This window comes from Ornithorhynchus anatinus, unplaced genomic scaffold, assembly GCF_004115215.2.
Source record: "Ornithorhynchus anatinus isolate Pmale09 unplaced genomic scaffold, mOrnAna1.pri.v4 scaffold_93_arrow_ctg1, whole genome shotgun sequence".
Classification (NCBI taxonomy): Eukaryota; Metazoa; Chordata; class Mammalia; order Monotremata; family Ornithorhynchidae; genus Ornithorhynchus; species Ornithorhynchus anatinus.
In genome coordinates this window covers 1822421-1841706 of record NW_024396943.1, presented here as the reverse complement: position 1 = coordinate 1841706, position 19286 = coordinate 1822421, and the positions used below count along the sequence as shown (strand labels likewise).

Here is a 19286-nt window from a genome sequence, read left to right as displayed (position 1 = left end):
AGATGTCCAAGAGAGGCATTTCCTCTTGGCTCTGTTAATGTCCTAGCGAAGCATTTCCACCCTTAGAGAATGGGATGGAAACCCCCCCGGGGGAAGCCTTTCCTCTCACAGAGAGTGGTCCAGCCGGTGCCCTAGGGAGGCAATTTCTCTCACAGAGGGGGACCCAATTGGTGTCTTCAGAGAGGAATTTCCTGTCACAGATAATGGCCCTGCAGGTATTAAGCATCCGCTTGGTGCAAAACAGTGTACTAAGCGTTGGGAGAAAATATACTGGTTGCAATTAAAAATCAATCAATCAATCATACTTTATTCAGAGCACCATACTAAGAACTTGAAAGGGGCAAGTCGGTGGAGACGATCCCTGCCCACAAGGAGCTTACAGTCTAGAGGGGGGACAGGCAATAATATAAATAAATAAATCACAGATGCACCCACAAACATACATATATATGTATATATATATATGGGTATACATATACACATCTGCAAGTCCTATAGGTCTGAGGGAGGGGTGAATAAAGGGTGCAAATCCAAGTGGAAAGGTGTTACCGAAGGGAGTAAGAGAAGAGGACATGAGGACTTGGGATCCCTCTACCTTGTGGGACTCACAATCTAAGAGTGAGGCATTTCCTTTTCCAAAGGGTTTGCTAAGCAGGTGTCTGGGAGAGACATTTCCTATTAACCAGTCAATCAATCAATGGTATCATTTACTGAGCGCTTGCAATGTGCAGAACACTGTATGAAGCACATGGGAAAGAATATAATCCGATAGAGGTTGAAGACATGATTGATGCCCCAGAAGGAGCTTATAGTCAACAGGAGGAGACAGACAATAAAAGAATTACAGGTAGGGGAAATTCATTTATTCAATCATATTTATTGAGCGCTTACTGTATGCAGAGCACTGTACTAAGCGCTTGGAAAGTGCAATCTGGCAAAAAATACCAAAGTATAAGGATCTGTACATAAGTGCTGAGGACCTGGGGTGAGGATTAAAGTAATCAAGGGGTGCACAGTGAAGTGTGTAGGAAAGGTAGGAGGAGCCCAGGAGGTGTCTTTCAGAGGCATTTTTCTCCCAGAGGGTCTCAACTTGGGGAGCTACAGAGGTGGTTCCTGTTGCGGTGTCCCGGTGAGTATCCTAGCGAGGCATTTCCCCATTTAGAGTGGGCCTGAGGAATCCTAGGGAAACATTTTCTTCCCCAGAGGATGGCCAAGTGGCTGTCTTTGAAAGGCATTGTCACTTACAGAGAATAACTCTTAGAAAGGCATTTCGTTTCCCATAAATTGGCCCATGGTCTGTTCTAGTCATGAATTTCTTCTCAGAGAGAATGGCCTGGCAGGTATCCTATTTTATTATTATATTTGTCAAGCGCTTCCTATGTATCGAGCAAGTTCTATGCAGTGGGGTAGATACAAGTTAATCAGGTCAGACACAGTCCCTTTCCCACATGGGGCTCACAGCCCAAGTAGGAGGAGGCCTCGACTCACCATTTTACAGATGAGGAAACTGAGGCACAGAGAAGTTAAGTGCCCCAAGTCACAGCAGGCAAGTAGCAGAGATGGGATTAGAACCCAAGTCCTCTGACTCCCAGGCCCATGCTTTTACCACTAGGCCACGCTGCTCATCCTAGAGAGGCATTTCCTCGCCCAAGGAGTGGATAAGCAGATATCCTGGAGAGCTATTTCCTATCCCAGGGAATGGCCCAGGTAGCGTCGTAGAGTTGCATTTGTCCCTTAGAGAGAAGGCCAGAAGGAATCCTAGGGAGGAATTTCCTCTCATGGAGAGTGACCTAGAAGGTGTCCTAGAGAGATATTTTCACTTCCGGAGAATAGCCCAGGGAATGCCCTAGGGAAGCATGTCCCCTTCCAGAGAGGGAGCCAGCAGGTGCTCTGGAGAGGCAATTCCTAGCTGAGAGAATGGCCAAGGGAGGGACCTACAGAGGCATTCCTGCCCTTAGAGGTGGGATCAGAAGGAATCCTAGGGAGGCATTTCCTCTTTCAGAGAGAGCCCCAGCAGGTGTCCTACAGTGACATCTCCCTTTACAAAGGCTTGCTCAACAGATGTCCAAGAGTTTTCTCCTAAACACTGGCCTCTTCACTTTCAAGGACCCAAGGACGATTCAAGCATCTCCTCAGGGTATTAGCGGATTAAGTAGGTTTTGCTGTCTTTTACCTCACCTACAACGCTTAAACTTCATTGACCCCACCATGACCCTTCAATCCCCATCCCCAGTCAGCCCCTCCCAGGCCTCCCCTCCCTCCATGCCTCCCCTTCCCCCTCCTCCACCCAACCTCCCCCCACCCTTTGCGACATCCCAACTCCTCCTCCCCATCCCGTCCCTGTCGTCCTCACCCAGTGCCACCCCTCATCCCCAACTCCACCTGCACCGGCCCCTGTCAAATCACTCCATCCAACCCCTCCCCACCCCTTGGGCCGTCCCCTCCCCCACAAACCTTCCCCCTTGCCCCCACAGCCTCAACCAAGTGCAGCCTGTGGAACCTCTGCTCCATCATGGGGCAGCTTCCCTTTATCTGTGACCTGTTCCTGACCTAATCACTCCTCCTCCTCGCCATCACTGAAATCTGGCTCTGTCCAGACGACACAGTCTCCCATGCTGTTCTCTCCAGAGGGGGCCTCATCTTCACCCACTCCCCCAGACTCACAAAGAAAGGAGGAGGTGTTGGCTTCCTTCTCACGCCCCAGTGCCGCTTTGGTACCATTCCACCTCCCCCATCCCTTTCTTTCCCTTCCTTTGAAGCCCGTATATAATAATGATGATGATCACATTTGTTAAGCACTTACTATGTGCCAAGCACTGTTCTAAGCACTGGGGGAGATCCAAGATAATCAGTTTGTCCCACATGGGGCTCACAGTCTTAATCCCCATTTTCCAGATGAGGTAACTGAGGCCCAGAGAAGTTAAGTGACTTGCCCAAAGTCACACAGCAGACAAGTGGTGGAGCTGGGATTAGAATCCGCATCCTCTGATTCCCAAGCCCATGCTCTTTCCACTAAGCCACGCTGCTTCTCATATCATCTGCCTCTACCACCCATGCCAGATTCTAGTAACAGTCATCAAGGCCCTCCCCCCGCCCAACCCCCCAGTTCCCACCTCCACGTATTTTAAACATTTTAATCCCTAATCCACATAGATGTTCCTAATGACCCTTCTGCAGCCCTCTTTTTGTCATTCCTCAACTCCACGGACCTTCTGCTCCACCCCACCTTGCCCACTCACCAATTTGGATACACACTCCATCTCATCATCTCTAGCCACTGACCAATCTCTTCCCTCACCAATTCTGAAATCACTCTATCTGACCACAACCTCCTCACCTGCCTTCTCTCCCACACACCACTTCCGCCTCGCAAATCCTTGCTGTTCCCCCACAGAGACCTCAGTTTTTATGACCCCTTCCAACCTAGATTCTGTCCCATTCACTTCATAGAAACCACCCTCTCAAAGGTCACCAATGATCGCCTTCTTGCCGGATCCAGTGGCCTCTGTGCCATCCTAATCCCTTCGACACTGTCGACCACCCTTCTCCTGGAAACATTATCCAACCTCGGCTTCACTGACACCATCATTTTCTGGTTCTCCTCCTATCTCTCTGGCTGCTTATTCTCAGTCTCTTTCCTGGGTTGCCCCTCTGCCTCCCACCCCCTAACTGTGTGGGTCCCTCAAGGTTCAATTCTGGGTTCCCTTCTATTCTCCAGCTACTCCCACTCCTTTGTGGAACTCATTTTCTCACATGGCTTCAACTACCATGCAGATGAATTCCAAACCTACATCTCCAGCCCTGATCTCTCTTCCTCACTGCTGTCTCACATTTCCTCCTGACTTGAAGACATCTCTACTTGGATGTCCTCCTGTCACCTCAAACTTAACATGTCTAAAGCAGAACTTCTGTTCTTCCTAGGCAAACCTTGTCCTCCCCCTGACTTTCCCATCACCCTAGATGGAACCACTGGCCTTCCAACCTCACAAGCCCGTAATCTTGACTTAGTGGCTAGAGCACAGGCCCGGCAGTCAGTAGATCATGGGTTCTAATCCCAGCATGGCCTCTTGTCTGCTGTGTGACCTTGGGCAAGTCACTTCACTTCTCTGGCCTCAGTTATCTCATCTGTAAAATGGGGATTGAGACTGTGAGCCCCATGTGGGACAGGGACTGTGTCCAACCGGATTTGCTTGTATCCATCCCAACGCTTAGTACAGTGCCTGGTACATAAGAAGGGCTTAAACAAATGCCATCATTATTATTAGTATTATCCTTGGCTCCTCTCTCTCATTCAATCCACATATTCAATCCATCACTAAAATCTGTCGGTTCCACCTTCACATCGGTAAAATCCGCCCTTTCCTCTCCATCCAATCACTTATCCTATCCCACCTTGATTACTGTATCAGCTTCCTTGCTGACGTCCCAGCCTTCTATCTCTCCCAACTCCAGTTCATACTTCACTCTGCTGCCCAGATCATTTTTTCTACAAAAACGTTCAGGCCACATTTCCCCTCTTCTGAAGAAACTCCAGGGGTTGCCCATCAAACAGAAACTCCTCACCATTGGCTTTAAAGCACTCCATCCCCTTGCCCCCTCCTATCTCACCTCGCTACTCTCCTACTATAACCCAGCCCGCACACTTAACTCCACTAATGCTAACCTTCTCACTGTACCTCGATCTTGTGTATCTCGCCGCCGACCTCTCGCCCACATCCTGCCTCTGGTCTGGAATGCCCTCCTCAAATCCAACAGACAATTACGCTCCCCCTATCCCCATCCCTTCAAAGCCTCACTGAAGGCACATCTCCTCCAAGAGGCCTTCCCTGACTCAGCCCTCCTTTCCTCTCCTTTCTCCTAATACTGCGTCGCCCTGACTCGCTCCCTTTGCCCTTCCCCTCTCCCAGCCCTACGGCACTTAAGTACATATCTGTAACTTATTTCTTTATATTTATGTTTGTCTCCCCCTCTAGACTCTAAGGTCATTGTGGAGAATGAATGTGTCTGTTTATTATTCATTCATTCATTCAATTGTATTTATTGAGCACTTACTGTATGCAGAGCACTGTTACTAAGTGCTTGGAAAGTAAAATTCAGCAACAAATAGAGATAATCCCTGCCCACTGCGGGCTTAAAGTCTAGAAGCGGGGGAGGGGGGGATATAGACATCAAAACAAGTAAACAGGCATCAATAGCATCGATATCGATAAATAGAATTGTAGATATGTACACATCATTAATATAAATAAATAGTATAAATATGAACATATATACACAAGTGCTGTGGTGGGGGGCAGGTAGAGCAAAGGGAGCAAGTCAGGACGATGGGGAGGGGAGAGAGAGCAGAGGAAAAGGGTGGCTTAGTCTGGGAAGGACTGTTGTATTTTGTGTTATTATAGTGTATTCTCCCAGGTGCTTAGTATGGTGCTCTGTACCAGTAAACACTGAATAAATATGATTGACTGACTGACTGACCGACTAGCAGATGGTGGACTCCACTGAGAGTGCCCCTCTTCCTCTGTAGTGGAGGTCAACTCCGCCGAGAGTGGCCCCCTTCCCGTGTGGTGGAGTGAAATGTATGAAACAACTGCTGAGGGCAATGGGCATGGGAGTCAAGAAGGACGGAGTAATGATGTTGTCGGGCAGAGGAGAGGGCAGAGCTAAAACAGGTGAGGATGACTTCAAGTGGACAAGGTCGGCCAGATATCTGGATTTCCCCCAGCGGCACTCTGCAGCTCGTGCACCGGAGCGAAGGAAGCGGACTGTGGGGGCGATCTGGGGCTGTGGGTCAGTGATGTGAGATCGGCAAAGGGGTGGGAGAATGAGTGAATCAGATTTAGAAGAGATGGGGATGTTACGAGTGTCAATTTCTGCTCAAATGATGCGATCAATTGACCCATCGAGCGAGGCCTTTCCTGACTAGTCTCTCGTCTGCTCACCCTATTTTCCTGCCTTACTGCCCTGTGAACTTGAATCTGTATCTCCTAACTACTTGGACACTGTCCCCATTCCCTACCCTGACAGCACTCATATCCATATCTTTACACTCCGGTGCTTCTCCTCCCTGAAATGTATCGAAGAAGCACTGCAGGATGGCCCAGTGGAAAGAGCCCGGGATCTAATCCTAACTCTGCCGCTTGCCTGCTGGTGACCTTGGGGAAGTCACGTAAACTCTCTATAAATCGGTTTCCTCATGGTCTGTAAAATAAGGATTAGATACTAGTTCTCCTTCCCCCCTCATTCGGTGGCATTTATTGAAGATCTACTGCAGGCAGAGCATTGTACTAAGCACTTGACAGTGATTCCCAAGTGGGAGTGGGCCGTGTCCACTTGTATCTACTCCAGTGTATGGCACAGAGTAAGCACTGTCAGCAGTAGTAGTATTAGTATCATTCTTGCTATTACCAACATGACTATGATTATGTATCCCTCACACAAACATTGTAAGCTCCTCGAGGGCAGGGATCGGGCCTACTAACCCTGATGCATTCTCCCAGGTGTTTATCAGACTGCTCGATGGAGAGTTAGCGCTCAATAAACCCCACTGATTGACTGACAGTGTGGGAGCTGGGCGGCGGGGAGCGCTGGGGCCGGGTTTGCTCTGGCGAGGCGCCGCTCGGGACGGTAGGGGGCGGTAGGGAGCGCTGGGGCTTCCGAGGGCGGCGCGCCACCGTGTGGCCTGAGGGGGGAAGGCAGGGAGAGGGACATGGCGCCCCGCGGCCTGTAGGGGGGATTGGGGGGCCGTTTGCAGGAGGAGGAGGAAAGTGCTGCGCAGGCGCCGTCGTCGGGCGGGGCCGGGGAGAAGCTCGGGGCGCGGGAAAAGTGAGGCGACGGGCCGGCCGTGGCGGGTGTGGCCGAGGCGTCGAGGCCGAGGAGGAAGAGCCGCCGCGCTGAGGAGGAGCCGCCAGCGGGGAGAGACCCCGACGAGGACGTGAGGCCGCGGGCGCCGCGGGGCCGGCGAAGGGCGAGGAGCCGGGGGCGGGGGAGGGTCCCGGGCCGTCCATCTTGGGTGGGAGTGGAGTTTGCCCCCGCCACAGGGGTCGAGGGGCGCGATGGGCGGAGTTTACGTCCTTCCTCAGAGGAAAGATGGGGTACTCGACGGAGTTTACCTTCTCCACTGAAGGTGGCACTCTTAGCAGAGTTCTCCTCCACGGGGGAAGGGAGGGCGCTCGGGGCAGAGCTGATCTGCTCCACAGAGGAAGGGGGACGGACGGACACCGTCGTCCGAGTTGAGCCGCCATTAGAGGCGGGCGGCGGTCGAGGGTCGGGCGGAGGGAGGCGGGGCGGCCGAGGCAAACTCATCGAGTCTAGCGGGTGAGACACCGAACCCACTGAGGCCGCTAACGCGGAAGGAGAATCCAGGTAGGTTGAAGTGGAAACAGCGTTTGGAAAGGAAGTGTGGTAAGTGGTAGTAGTCTTCGTAATGGTGTTTATGACGTGTTTACTCCCTGCACAGAGTACTGTACTAAAGAAACAGGTGAAAACTTGTCACGGGTCCTGGCCCCCAAGGTCCTCGCATCGAGTAATGTGTTGGGAGAGAGGGTGACAGGCCCAAAGGGGAAGATGAAAGAGCAGAAACAGAAAAACAGTGGAAAAGACAAGGACGGCGATATACACGATGCGAGGGACAGGGCTCTGGGCGTGGTAGACATGAAAATAAATTACGGGTAGTGGAAGCACCTTACATCATCAGCATCATCATCATCGTGGTATTTTTAAGTGCTTATTATGTGCCAGGCACTCTACTAAGCACTGGTGTGGACACAAGCAAATCAGGTTGAACACATTGCCTGGCCCACGTGAGGCTTACAGTCAGTCTCCATCCCTATTTTACTGATTAGGTAACTATGGTACAGAGAAGTGAAATGACTTGCCCAAGGTCACACAGCAGACAAGGGGCAGAGCCAGGATTAGAACCCATAACCTTCTGACTCGCGGGTCTATGCTCTTGTGAGTGTTGGCGGGTGGTGGGGGCGGGGGGGAGTGCCAGAAGCAGCGTGGCTTAGTGGAAAGATCCTGGGCTCGGGAGTCAGAGAACGTGGGTTCTAATCCCGGCTCTGCCACTTGTCTGCTGTGTGACTTTGGGCAAGCCACTTCACTTCTCTGTGCCTCAGTTCCCTCATCTGTAAAATGGGGATTAAAAGTTGTGAGCCCTACGTGGGGCAACCTGATTACCCTGTATTTACCCCAGCGCTTAGAACAGTAAGCGCTTAACAAATACCATCCTTATTCAGCGCTTAGAACAGTGCTCTGCACATAGTAAGCGCTTAACAAATACCAACGTTATTAAGGGGCTGAGGTAGAGGAAGTAGTGTGACCTAATGTCAGTTAACTTCTCAGTGGAAAGAGCCCGGGATTGGGAGTCAGAGGTCATGAGTTCTAATCCCAGCTCCGCCGCTTGCCAGCTGTGTGACTTTGGGCAAGTCACTTAACTTCTCTGTGCCTCAGTTACCTCATCTGTAAAATAGGGATTAAAACGGCGAGCCCCACGTGGGACAACCCGGTTACCTTGTATCCCCCTAGCGCTTAGAACAGTGCTTTGCCCATAGTAAGCGCTCAACAAATACCACCGTTATTATTCTCCGTGCCTCAGTTACCTAGGTGGGTCAGAGACTGTGTTCTGATCATCTTGTAGCTACCCCAGTGCTTAGTGCAGTGCTTGGCACATAGTAAGCACATAAGAAATATCGTTAAAAAACAAGCTCAAAAGTGACCCAGGGAAGAGGGAAAATAGAATGGGAGAATAGATGAGAGGTTAGTGAGGGAAGGATGCCTGGAAGAGATAGGATTTTAGCAGGCTTTGAAGAGGGTTAAGGGGGTGGGGTGTCAGATATGAAGGTGGGGTGGGGAGGAAGCTCCGGGCAGGGAGGAGGGTGTGAGTCAGCCAAAGAAAGGAGATCGCGATTTAGTGAGTAGGTTGGTGTTAGAGGAGCCCAGTGGGTAAACTGAATTGTAATGGGAGTGGAGTTTGGCTAGGTTGGGGGAAGAGAGCCGATTGAGTGCCTTTAGACAGTGATGAAGAGTTTCTGTTGATGCTGTAGTGGACAAGTAACTATAGCCACCCTTACCAACTCTGAAATCCCTCTCTCTAATCATAACCTTCTCACCTGCCTCCTCTCTCACACTCCCTCCCCCTGCAAATCTGTATTACTCCCCCACAGAGACCTCCGCTCTCTTGACCCCATCCATTTCTCCCAAAGCATCTCACCCCACCTTGCCTCCCTATCCTCTCTTCCCACTCTCGATGATCAGGTTACCGCTCTCAACTCCACCCTCTCTACTCAACTCGCTCTCTCCCCTTTCCCTCCGCCGCTCTTGCTCCACTAACTCGCAGCTCTGGATCTCTGCCTCTGACTGCCTCCTTCGCTCTTATGCTTGAGCTGCTGAGCGCTGCTGGCGAAGGTCCAAGCACCAAGCCAACATTATTCACTTCAAATTTATCCTTTCCTGCCATAACTCTGCCCTCTCCTCCACCAGGCAAAACTACTTTTCTTCCCTCATTGATGCCCATGCCCGTCACCCCCGCCAATTGTTCCGGACTTTTAACTCTCTCCTCAGGCCCCCTCTCCCTCTCCCTCCCCCATCCCTCACCCCCAATGATCTGGCCACCTACTTCATTATGAAAATTAACACAATCAGGTCTGAGCTCCCCAAAGTCACCCCTCCCCCTTCTCCATCCCCTCCCGCTCCCAACCCTCTCCCCTACTTTCCCATCCTTCCCTGCAGTATCCTCAGAGGAGATCTCCTCCCTCCTCACAAGTGCCACCCCCTCCACCTGTGCCTCAGATGCCATTCTCGCTCACCTTATAAAAACAATCACCCCTGCCCTCCTCCCCTCCTTAACCTCTATCTTTAACCACTCACTCTCCAATAGTTTCTTCCCCTCTGCCTTCAAACATGCCCATGTCTCCCCCATCCTAAAAAAAACCCTCTCTCGACCCCACTTCCCCTTGCACTTATCATCCTATCTCCCTCCTACCCTTCCGTTCCAAACTCCTAGAACGTGTCGTCTACACTCGCTGCCTTGAATTCCTCAACTCCAACTCTCTCATGGACCCCCTCCAAACTGGCTTCCGTCCCCTCCACTCCCCAGACACTGCCCTCTCAAGGGTCACCCATGACCTCCTTCTTGCCAAATCCAATGGCTCCTACTCTATCCTAATCCTCCTCGACCTCTCAGCTGCCTTTGACACTGTCGACCATCCCCTTCTCCTCCACACTTTATCTCACCTTAGCTTCATAGCCTCCGTCCTCTCCTGGTTCTCCTCTTATCTTTCTGGCCGTTCATTCTCGGTCTCCTTCGTGGGCTCCTCCTCCCCCTCCCATCCACTAACTGTAGGGTTCGTCAGGGGTCAGTTCTTGGTCCTCTTCTGTACTCCATCAATATTCACTCCCTTGGTGGACTCATTTGCTCCCACGACTTCAACTATCATCTCTACGCAGATGACACCCAAATCTACATCTCCTCCGTGGTTGTCTCCTCCTCCCTCCAGGCTCGTATCTCCTCCTGCCTCCAGGACATCTCCACCTGGATGTCTGCCCACCACCTAAAACTCAACATGTCTAAAACTGAGCTCCTTTTCTTCCCTCCCAAACCCTGTCCTCTCCCTGATTTCCCCGTTACTGTGGACAGCACGACCATCCTTCCCGTCTCACAGGTCCGCAAACTTGGTGTCGTCCTTGACTCAGTTCTCTCATTCACTCCACACATCCAATCCGTCACCAACACCTGCTGGTCTCACCTTGACAATATCGCCAAGATCCGCCCTTTCCTCTCCATCCAAACGGTTATCGTGCTGGTACAAGCTCTCTTTATATCCCAGCTGGATTCTTGGGTCAGCCTCCTCTCTGATCTCCCTTCCTCCTGTCTCTCCCCACTCCAGTCTCCTTTTCATTCCGCTGCCCGGATCATCTCCCTACAGAAACGCTCTGGGCATGTCACTTCCCTTCCTTAAAAACCTCCAGTGGTTGCCTATCAATCTCCGCACGAAACAAAAACTCCTCACTCTTGGCTTCAAAGCTCTCCATCACCTTGCCCCCTCCTACCTCACCTCCCTTCTCTCTTTCTACTGCCCACCCCAAACACTCTGCTTCTCTGCCGCTCACCTCCTCACTGTCCCCCGTTCACGCCTATCCCACCATCGATCCCTGGCCCTTGTCCTCCTGCTGAACTGGAATGCCCTCCCTCCTCACATCCACCATACTAACTTTCTTCCCCTCTTCAAAGCCCTACTGAGAGCTTACCTCCTCCAGCAGGCCTTCCCAGACTAAGCCCCCCCCCTTTCCCTCTGCTCCCCTTCCCCTCCCCTCCACCCTCTGCCCTTCCCCCTTCCCCTCAGCACTGTGCTCATTTGTATATATTATTTATTACCCTATTTATTTTGTTAATAAGGTGTATATCTCCTTGATTTTATTTATATTGATGATGGATGTTATCTTGTTTTTGTTTTGTTCTGTTTTGCTTTGCTGTCTGTCTCCCCCATTTAGTCTGTGAGCTCATCATTGGGCAGGGATTGTCTCTATTTGTTGCTGAATTGTACATTCCAAGTGCTTAGTACAGTGCTCTGCACATAGCAAGCACTCAATAAATACTATTGAATGAATGAATGAATGAATGAATGAATGAATGAAGTTTTTGAGAAATGGAGAGATATGGACTGAATGGATTTTAGAAAAATTATCTAGGCAGCAGAATGAAGTAGCGACTTGTGAGTGGGGAGGCTGGAGGTGGGGAGGTCAGCGAGATGGCCGAGGCAGTAATCCAGATGGGATAGGAAAAGTTGTTGGAGCAGCCTCATAACAGTTTTCAATATAGATTCATTAATGTAGCGCTATTACTCATCTGTAATGAAGTACAAAATTCTTCTGGATTTTGGTTAAAAAAAGGTGTCTGACTTGGGAACCAGCCCTGTATTTACAACTTTATTCCCATGAGAAATTTGGTTCCAGGTAAAATTCTTTCTGTCACGTGATTTTCAGGAACTAATTATGTCGTAAGTCTCAGGACTGCCGATAGTCGTAATGGTGTTCATTGAGCACCCACTTGCAGTCTCTGTGGGCAGGTGAATTGTATACAAACTCTGTTGTGTTCAGCTGTCCCCAGCATTTAGTACAGTGCTTCGGATTCAGTAAATGCTCAATGTATACCATTGATCAGAGAAGCATTGTGCTCTAGTGGATAGAGCACTGGCCTGGGAGTCAGAAGGACCTGTGTTCTAATCTGATCTCTGTCACTTGTCTGCTGTCATTTAACTTATTGCTGGCTCAGTTTCCTCATCTGTAAAATGGTGATTAAGACTTTGAGCCTTCTGTTGGACCTGGACTGTGAACCTGATTAGTTTGTATCTACCCCAGTATGTAGAAAACGCTTAACAAATACCATTTTAAAAAATTGATCAATTAAGACAATGGAAAAGCAAGACAATTTCCCTACCCATAAGGAACTTGCATTGTAATGGGGAAAACGTGTCAAAATGTCTGCTAATAGTGGAATCAGAATAAACCATTCAAAGTACAATCAGATTACATATAGTATACTATACCTTGACTATATCTATATGTATATGTATACACACACGTACATACAAACGCACATAAGTGTTGAGGGGAGGTATAAAAAAAAAGACATGTCTTAGAGGTGGCTGTTGGGTTGATACAACTAGAAGCGTTGGGAGTTAAGTAAGGCTTGTGGCAAGAGCTGGGATTTTAGTAGGGCTCTGGAGGTGGAGTTAGCAAAGGTCTGGTAGATTGTCCGAGGTACTTTTCTTACCTTTCCATATGCTGAATGCTAAGAAGGGATGCCCATGGACAAAAAAGGGAGAGATTAGACCACCCCTAGCCACAGAGCACTTATGTCCATTACCCTTAGAGTCTCCCATTTTCCTCATCTGTGATTTATTTTACTGTCAGTCTCCTCTAAACAGAAAGATCTTTGTGGGCAGGGAAAATGTCTTCCAACTCGACTGCATAGTACTCTGCCAAGTGCCTCATACAGTACTTGGTTCACAATAATTGCTCAATAAATGCCACTGAGTGATTGAATCCAAGGAACTTTGGCAGCGTGGCGGGTGGGATTTCTCTAAAGGCTTGAAAACTTGTTGCAACCCCTCTACCAGACTGTGGGTTGCGTCTGTATTTTTCTGTTAGTCATGTGTAGCTATACAGTACTTATTTGTGTTTTCCTGGCTCTCCATGGGTTAGGAAGCTATGTGAAGAGGAGGATCATGTCTTGTACGTCCTTTGTAACTTCCATAGGACTTATTACAGTGCTCCACAAAAAGCTAATGATTGGGGGCGTTGATTGTCCTAAACATTTACATAGGGCCTGCATTCAGAGATTTAAATTTGAACCCCAAGATATCTTCACAACAGTCCTATTACATAGATGGTTGGAAAATTTCCCAAATTCCTTTGTTTGATGGAGGGAAATTCAGAGGCAGAGACATTTTCCAATTAACTGGGGATCTAAAGCTTGTCCAGGAAATGAATGGCAGAACTGTGAACAGATAATGGGTCTTGCCTTTCCTGGGAAAATATGCCATATGTAAGAGACTGAAAAATCAAATGTCCCGATAAAGAGTATTGTTTACGAAATCTCCTTGCACCCTTGATGTGTTTCACTGCACTGCCTATGTTCTGAAACTGGCTGATTTAAATAATTTGAAAATTCATTTTTCTTGTAGATAAAGAATAAGAGTACCTGAGGAAAAATAGAAGGTTATAAGAACATGGGACTCACTTGTGGTAAAATCTGTTTGGTTCTACTCCTGAATGGATTTTCCCATTTCTTGTCAATGTATTGTTTGTTCAGTACCCTTAGGTAGGACTCCCTCCCTCCAACTTCTCACCCCTTCAGTCTATATGGTACAATAAGAATAATAATTGATAATGAATGTAATATTTTTAACACCGCCTAGCCAATCTCTACATATCACCTGAATATCATGTCAGCGTTTGGAGCAAAAAGGTTTCCTTGTCCCTTTTCCTCTAGAGCCACTACCTGCCCTTCCTAACCACTGTACCCCTACCTTCATTCTTACCTCTATTTTACTTTCATTCCCTCCATGCCCCTTGCCCCTCTTAGCCTCATTTTCCCCTCCACACCATTCCCCCTCACCAGCAGGCCTCACTCAAAATCTCACTCGAAAACCTCTGTGCTTATGTGTGAAAATGTAAAAGAATAGTTAAAGCCATTTGAGAGAAATAGCTTAACAGAAAAATGACTGCTTTCTGTGTTTTCCAAGTTAATTTTGCAATAGAATGTAACACATAATTTCACAATACCATTTTGTAAAGCAGTTATTTACCTAAAAGTTAGAGCTGTCATCTAAAGGAGGACTGAATATTTGAGTACTTTCTGTTTCTCTCAGAGATGTTATGCATGAGGAAAAATAATTCCAAATGTTAACAGGTTCATTTTCAATGTGGAAAGCAGGTACAATCTTCATTAACTCTTTTTTGTTTATTTGTTCATTGTTTTTAAACAGCCGATATCAATGTGGGTTTACTGCTGGACTGCATTAAGCAGCAACTAAACAACATTCCTGCTGTAACTAATGCTTTGCTCTTAATTACTTCAATTTGTCAAGAACACAGTAAGATGATTCACTGAAATTTGACCCGGGATTTTCTTTATTTTACATTGTGAGATTTCATGATGCAAAAATGTACAATTGTTTACTTTCAAAGACGATGGTGGAGCATGCCATTTTCTTGCCTCTGCAAGAACGAGTTTTTTGAAATGAAATAGTGGGAACAAGAGATCTTTTTTCTGAAGGAACTTGGTATAAAGTAGATTGTGAGCCTCATGAGAGACCAGGACTGTGTCCCATCTGCCAATCTGATTATATTATGTCTACCCCAGCCCTTCTACAGTGCTTGGCATAGAGAAAATGTTGAATAAAGACCATTATTATTATTCTCAAGGAATCTCTATTCCTCGGAGTACCTGCTCCTGTGTTAGTTAGGGAGGGGGTTACAGTAGCATCAACAGTTGAAGGAGAACAAGCTCCTAGGCTTGTAGGGATGTCAAACAGGTGTCTTCAAGTTGAGAACAGGCCCCCAGAGGCTTTCAGCCAGCCCACCAACCTAATCATGATAATAGTGATAAGGACAACAGTAGTATTTGGTAAGGGCTAACCATAAGGAGCAGGGTTGTCTAGCAAAAGTGCACGGTCTGGGAGTCAGAGGACCTGGGTTATAATCGTGGCTCTTCCACTTGCCTGCTGTGTTGCCTTGAGCAAGTCAGTTCACTTCTCAGTGCCTCAACTTCCTCATCTATAAAATTGTGATTCAATACCCATCCTCCCTCCTACTTAGACTTTGAGTCCCAAGTGGGACAGAGATTGTATCTGACCTGGTAATCTTGTGTCTAACCGAGCACTTAGTACAGTGCTTGGCCTATCATAAGCGCTTAGAAAACACCACAGTTATTATATCATATTCATAATAATGACAACAATAATGATATCATCATGTACCAAGCACTGTACTCAGATCTGGGATAGAAAAGGGGCAGTCAGATCAGACTTGCTCCTGTCTCACCTGGGCTTCTCAGTGTAAGGTGGAGGGAGACATGGGCGACACAGATTTGTGCTGCCCTTCTCCCACCCCTCTTCCTTCTGCAGGCCTGGTGCTCAGTTCCAAAACTGGTTTTTAATACCAGCTTTCTCACTTGCCTGCTGTGTGACCTTGGGCAAGCCACTTCACTTCTCAGGGCCTCAGTTTCCTCATCTGTAAAATGGTGATTCAATACCTGTTCTCCCTCCTACTTGGACTTTGAACTCCAAGTGGGTCAGGGACTGTATCTGACCTGGTTATCTTGTGTCCACCCCAATGCTTAGAACAGTGCTTGGAATGTAGTGAGTGCTTACAAATATGATGATGATGATGATGAAGACGATGATGATGATTATGTTTATCACCGTACTCAGATCTGGGATAAATGCAAGGCAGTCAGATCAGACCCGATCCCTCTGTTACCTGGACCTGTCAGTATAAGGTGGAGGAAGATGTGGGTGACTCAGGGTTGTGCTGCCCCTCTTCCACCCCTCTTCCTTCTCCAGGCCCGGTGTGTAGTTCCCAGTGCCCCCACCTCTGCTCAGCTAGATGCTGTGTTGCTTCTGGGTGCTCCTCTGGGCAGCTGGCGACGAGAAACTGTATTTTCCCTGTGATAGACGGGAGCCGGACAGTAGTCGTATAAGGCCAGAAACTTTGGTGCCATCTGTAGGGGAATGAACCAGGAACCAGAGTGAGAGGCCTGCACTGGGATGGATGCTAGAATTCTTGGGTTCTGCAGAGGACGTTAGGGAGAAGAGAAGAGGAAAGAGAGGGAGAATGACTGTGAAGGAGAGTGACTAGGACAGCGAGAGACTGTGAGGAAGAGCACGAATGTATGTGGTGGCTGGAGTAGACTGAGGCTGGCGTGGATTGCAAGTAGAGGTGACAGTTGCAGTATTTGTTAAGCATTTACTATGTGCCAAGCACTGCACTGAGTTCTGGGTGAATACAAGATAAGCAAGTCGTGAACAGACCCTGTTCCACAAGGAGCCCAGAGTCCAAATAGTAAGGAGAATAGGTACTGATTCCTCCTTTTATAGATGAGGAAACTGAGGGCTAAAGAAGTTTAGTGACTTATTGAAAGTCCCACAGCAGGCAGGTGAGACCCTGAACTAGAACCCAGTTCTTCTGACTTCCAGGCTGCTGCTCTTTCCACTGGACCATGTTGCTTCTAAGTTAGGGCTGGAAAGAGCAGGGACAGTGGAAAAGCTCATGAGAATTGAAGGAGGGAGGGTGAAGATGGGGTATTTTCTAAACTGGGAAAGTTGTGTTCAGAGTCGGGCAGCAGTAGTAAAGGGATGCAGATGGGGTGACAGGCACTTAAATTCATGGGTTTGGTCTCCCCAACCTTGGTTCCGGGTATCCTCCCCTCCCTGGTGCTGTTGGGCTACTCTATCCTCATTCTAAGGGGAGTGATGGAACTGCCGAATGAAAGTTTTTGATTCCCGAATATTTCAGAATAATTCAGAAACTTTGTTTGATCTTCCATTTTCTTTTTGCAAATCCTGTAGGCAATACCTGTGTTTATTTTCAAGATATTGGTGGTTTGAAGTTGGTACATAAACTTGCAAGGTCAGATGTGCCCAGCTCGTTAAAAGAAGTTGCCCTGTATATGTTAGGATCTCTAGCCAATTCTCATGGTAAGATAGAGCATTTTTATCACTTATTCCACATTAATGCATCTGTTGAACCATTTTAGACTTCTTTTTTCTATTTTCCCCATTTTTGCATCCAGATTTTATCCATGTGCTATATTAATCCCCAAACAAATGAATCAATGCAAATTAAACTAAAGAACCCATCATATTTCTGTGTGTGATTTATTGGCAGTCAATAAACACTTGTCATCAGTCTTCATGTGTAATTAACTTGAACTCAAATGAAAATTTTGATTTGTCAAATCAAACTGATCATTAAGCTTCAAAAGCATTTTAGGTATTCATCTGAATGCAGTTTCCACATACTTCAAAATCTAGATGATTAGAAATGATTTTGCCTCTACAGCTGTTCACCTTATTATTATGGTGATAACTAGATTTCATCACTAACTCTTCCTACTATTCCTTGTATGTGTAAAGTTACTGAAGGAACGTAGAAAAAACAGACAATGTCATAGGATGATTGTTTTCCCAAGTAGTGTTTGGAATCTAAGTTTTGAAAATGACTTTTCATTTTTTTCTTTTCTCTGTGTATGGTTTGCGTACCACAGAAAAGAGTTTCAGTGTTTACCAGTCTGTATATATATATATTTTTTTTATTTGAGGATAGGGGTGGGGGGCAATTTTCCCCAAGTAACTTCCTCGTTGAGGGCAGAAAGACCCATTTTTAAGCATGATTTATGTGCATCTGATATGGAAGGAATCGCTCAGTTGTAGTGGAATGTGTTAAACGTGGCTCATTTGTTTTGGATTATGATAGCATTGGCTTATACACTGCAGAGTTCAATTGGAGCCACACAAAAGGAGTTTAGGCCCACTTCTGGGGTGCAACATTTATTGAATTTATTTTTAAAAGTATTTGTGCTTTTCAATAACCATTCTTATGACTTTTGTTCTTCTTTCAGTCCTCTGTCAGCAAAGTCTCTGTACAACTGAATTGTTTGATGAAATGTTGACATTCATGGTTGATGAGAACTCTAGCACGAATTTGCAGTCAGTATCTGTCTCCGTTCTGTTGAGCTTGGTTTCAAAGAATGGTAAGTGCAGGTTACTGAATACTTCTTTATCCATTTTATTTTGTCCATGTGTGAGAGCAGCTTTTCTCGACCCTTTTAATTCAGTTTCCACTTCAGTTATTTGAAAGCTACCTGTGGCCATCTCCAGTTAATGAAAATTTCTGGATTTAGTGGGGTAAAAAAATTCAACACAATGTTTTTTATTGTTCAGTATTTTAGAGCTGTCTGGGTTGAGAAGCAGTAAAGTGCTGATCTTCCTGCCTCGATTAGCCGATTAGACTGTAAGCCCGTCAAATGGCAGGGACTGTCTCTATCTGTTACCGATTTGTACATTCCAATCGCTTAGTACAGTGCTCTGCACATTGTAAGCACTCAATAAATACTATTGAATGAATGAATGAATGCCTCCAGTCTTTCCCCACTGCAGGCCATACTTCACTTTGCTGCCCATATCATTTTTAAAAAGTTCTATCTATGTCTTCCGGCTCCTCAAAAACCTCCACTAGTTGCCCACCCCTGTCCATATGAAACAGAAACTTAACCATCGGATTTAAGGCACTTGATCAGTTCTCCCCCTCTTATCTCACCATGCTGATCTGCTAGTGGAAGCCAGCCCGCATACATTGTTTCCCTAGCTCTAATTTTTCATTTAATTTCTAATGTTTCAGATGCTTTATTTCCTCCTCAAATCCCTTGGACCCCCGCATTCCCCATCTCTTGCCCCTAATGACCTGGCCAAGTAGTTTGTTGAGAAAACTAAAACCATCTCTGAATTCTCCACGGCTCTTCTCCAATCCCTCCCTCTTTCTGTACCTTATTCAACTCTCCCATCTTCCCCATCAGTATCTCAAGAGGAGATCTCCCAACTCCTCTCACAACCCACCCCCTCCACCTGTGCCTCTGACCCCATCCCTTTGCACCATATCAAAATTCTTATCCCTCATTTTTCCCCCACAAACCGCTATATTCAACTGTTCACTCACTCCCAAGTAGCTTTTTCCCCTCTGCTATCAAACGTGATCATGTATCCCCATCCTAAAACAAACCCTTCTTT

At 47.3% G+C, this 19286-nt stretch overlaps 1 protein-coding gene across 1 annotated transcript in view; it reads left to right on the top strand.

The window, feature by feature from the left end:
* Positions 1-6809: 6809 nt before the first annotated feature.
* The window catches only part of LOC103166503 (telomere repeats-binding bouquet formation protein 1-like), a 29022-nt gene continuing 16545 nt past the window's right edge, over positions 6810-19286 (top strand). Inside the window, exons 1-5 of the mRNA XM_029057377.2 lie at positions 6810-6931; positions 13683-13743; positions 14487-14594; positions 17070-17198; positions 18122-18253. Coding sequence (XP_028913210.1) covers positions 13728-13743; positions 14487-14594; positions 17070-17198; positions 18122-18253 — 385 coding nt within the window. The 5' untranslated portion in view covers positions 6810-6931; positions 13683-13727. The remainder of the gene's footprint in view (positions 6932-13682; positions 13744-14486; positions 14595-17069; positions 17199-18121; positions 18254-19286) is intronic.